General features: G+C 58.6%; 1 protein-coding gene across 1 annotated transcript in view; it reads right to left on the bottom strand.

The window, feature by feature from the left end:
- Window positions 1-307, bottom strand: part of LOC119588474 (peroxidase-like) — a 24,052-nt gene that overhangs the window by 12,979 nt on the left and 10,766 nt on the right. Inside the window, 1 exon segment of the mRNA XM_037937123.1 lies at window positions 25-195. Coding sequence (XP_037793051.1) covers window positions 25-195 — 171 coding nt within the window.

Genomic DNA, 307 nt, shown 5'->3' on the forward strand with positions numbered 1-307 from the left:
CATCCTCAAGGCATGAGCTCTGACTTTTGTGCAAGGGTGAGAAATCGAGGTCGTGGTCGAGAAACTGCCCGAAGGTCATGTGGAGGACGGAGATCGAGGGCGACTCGACGTTCCGCTTGAGGTTGACCTTGGAGCTCACCAGACGAGCGCTTGGAAGCTCCTCTCCGTTCTTGGCCAGGCGGAACTCCTTCACTCCTGCGGGGGAGGGGAGGGGGAGGGTCAGTGAGAGAGATGGAGAGGGGAGGGAAAGGGAGGGAGAGAAGGAGGGATTGTAGGAGAGAGAGGAAGTGGGAGAGGTAAAGGTCCT

The sequence above is a fragment of the Penaeus monodon genome, chromosome 24 (genome assembly GCF_015228065.2).
Source record: "Penaeus monodon isolate SGIC_2016 chromosome 24, NSTDA_Pmon_1, whole genome shotgun sequence".
NCBI classification, from domain to species: Eukaryota; Metazoa; Arthropoda; class Malacostraca; order Decapoda; family Penaeidae; genus Penaeus; species Penaeus monodon.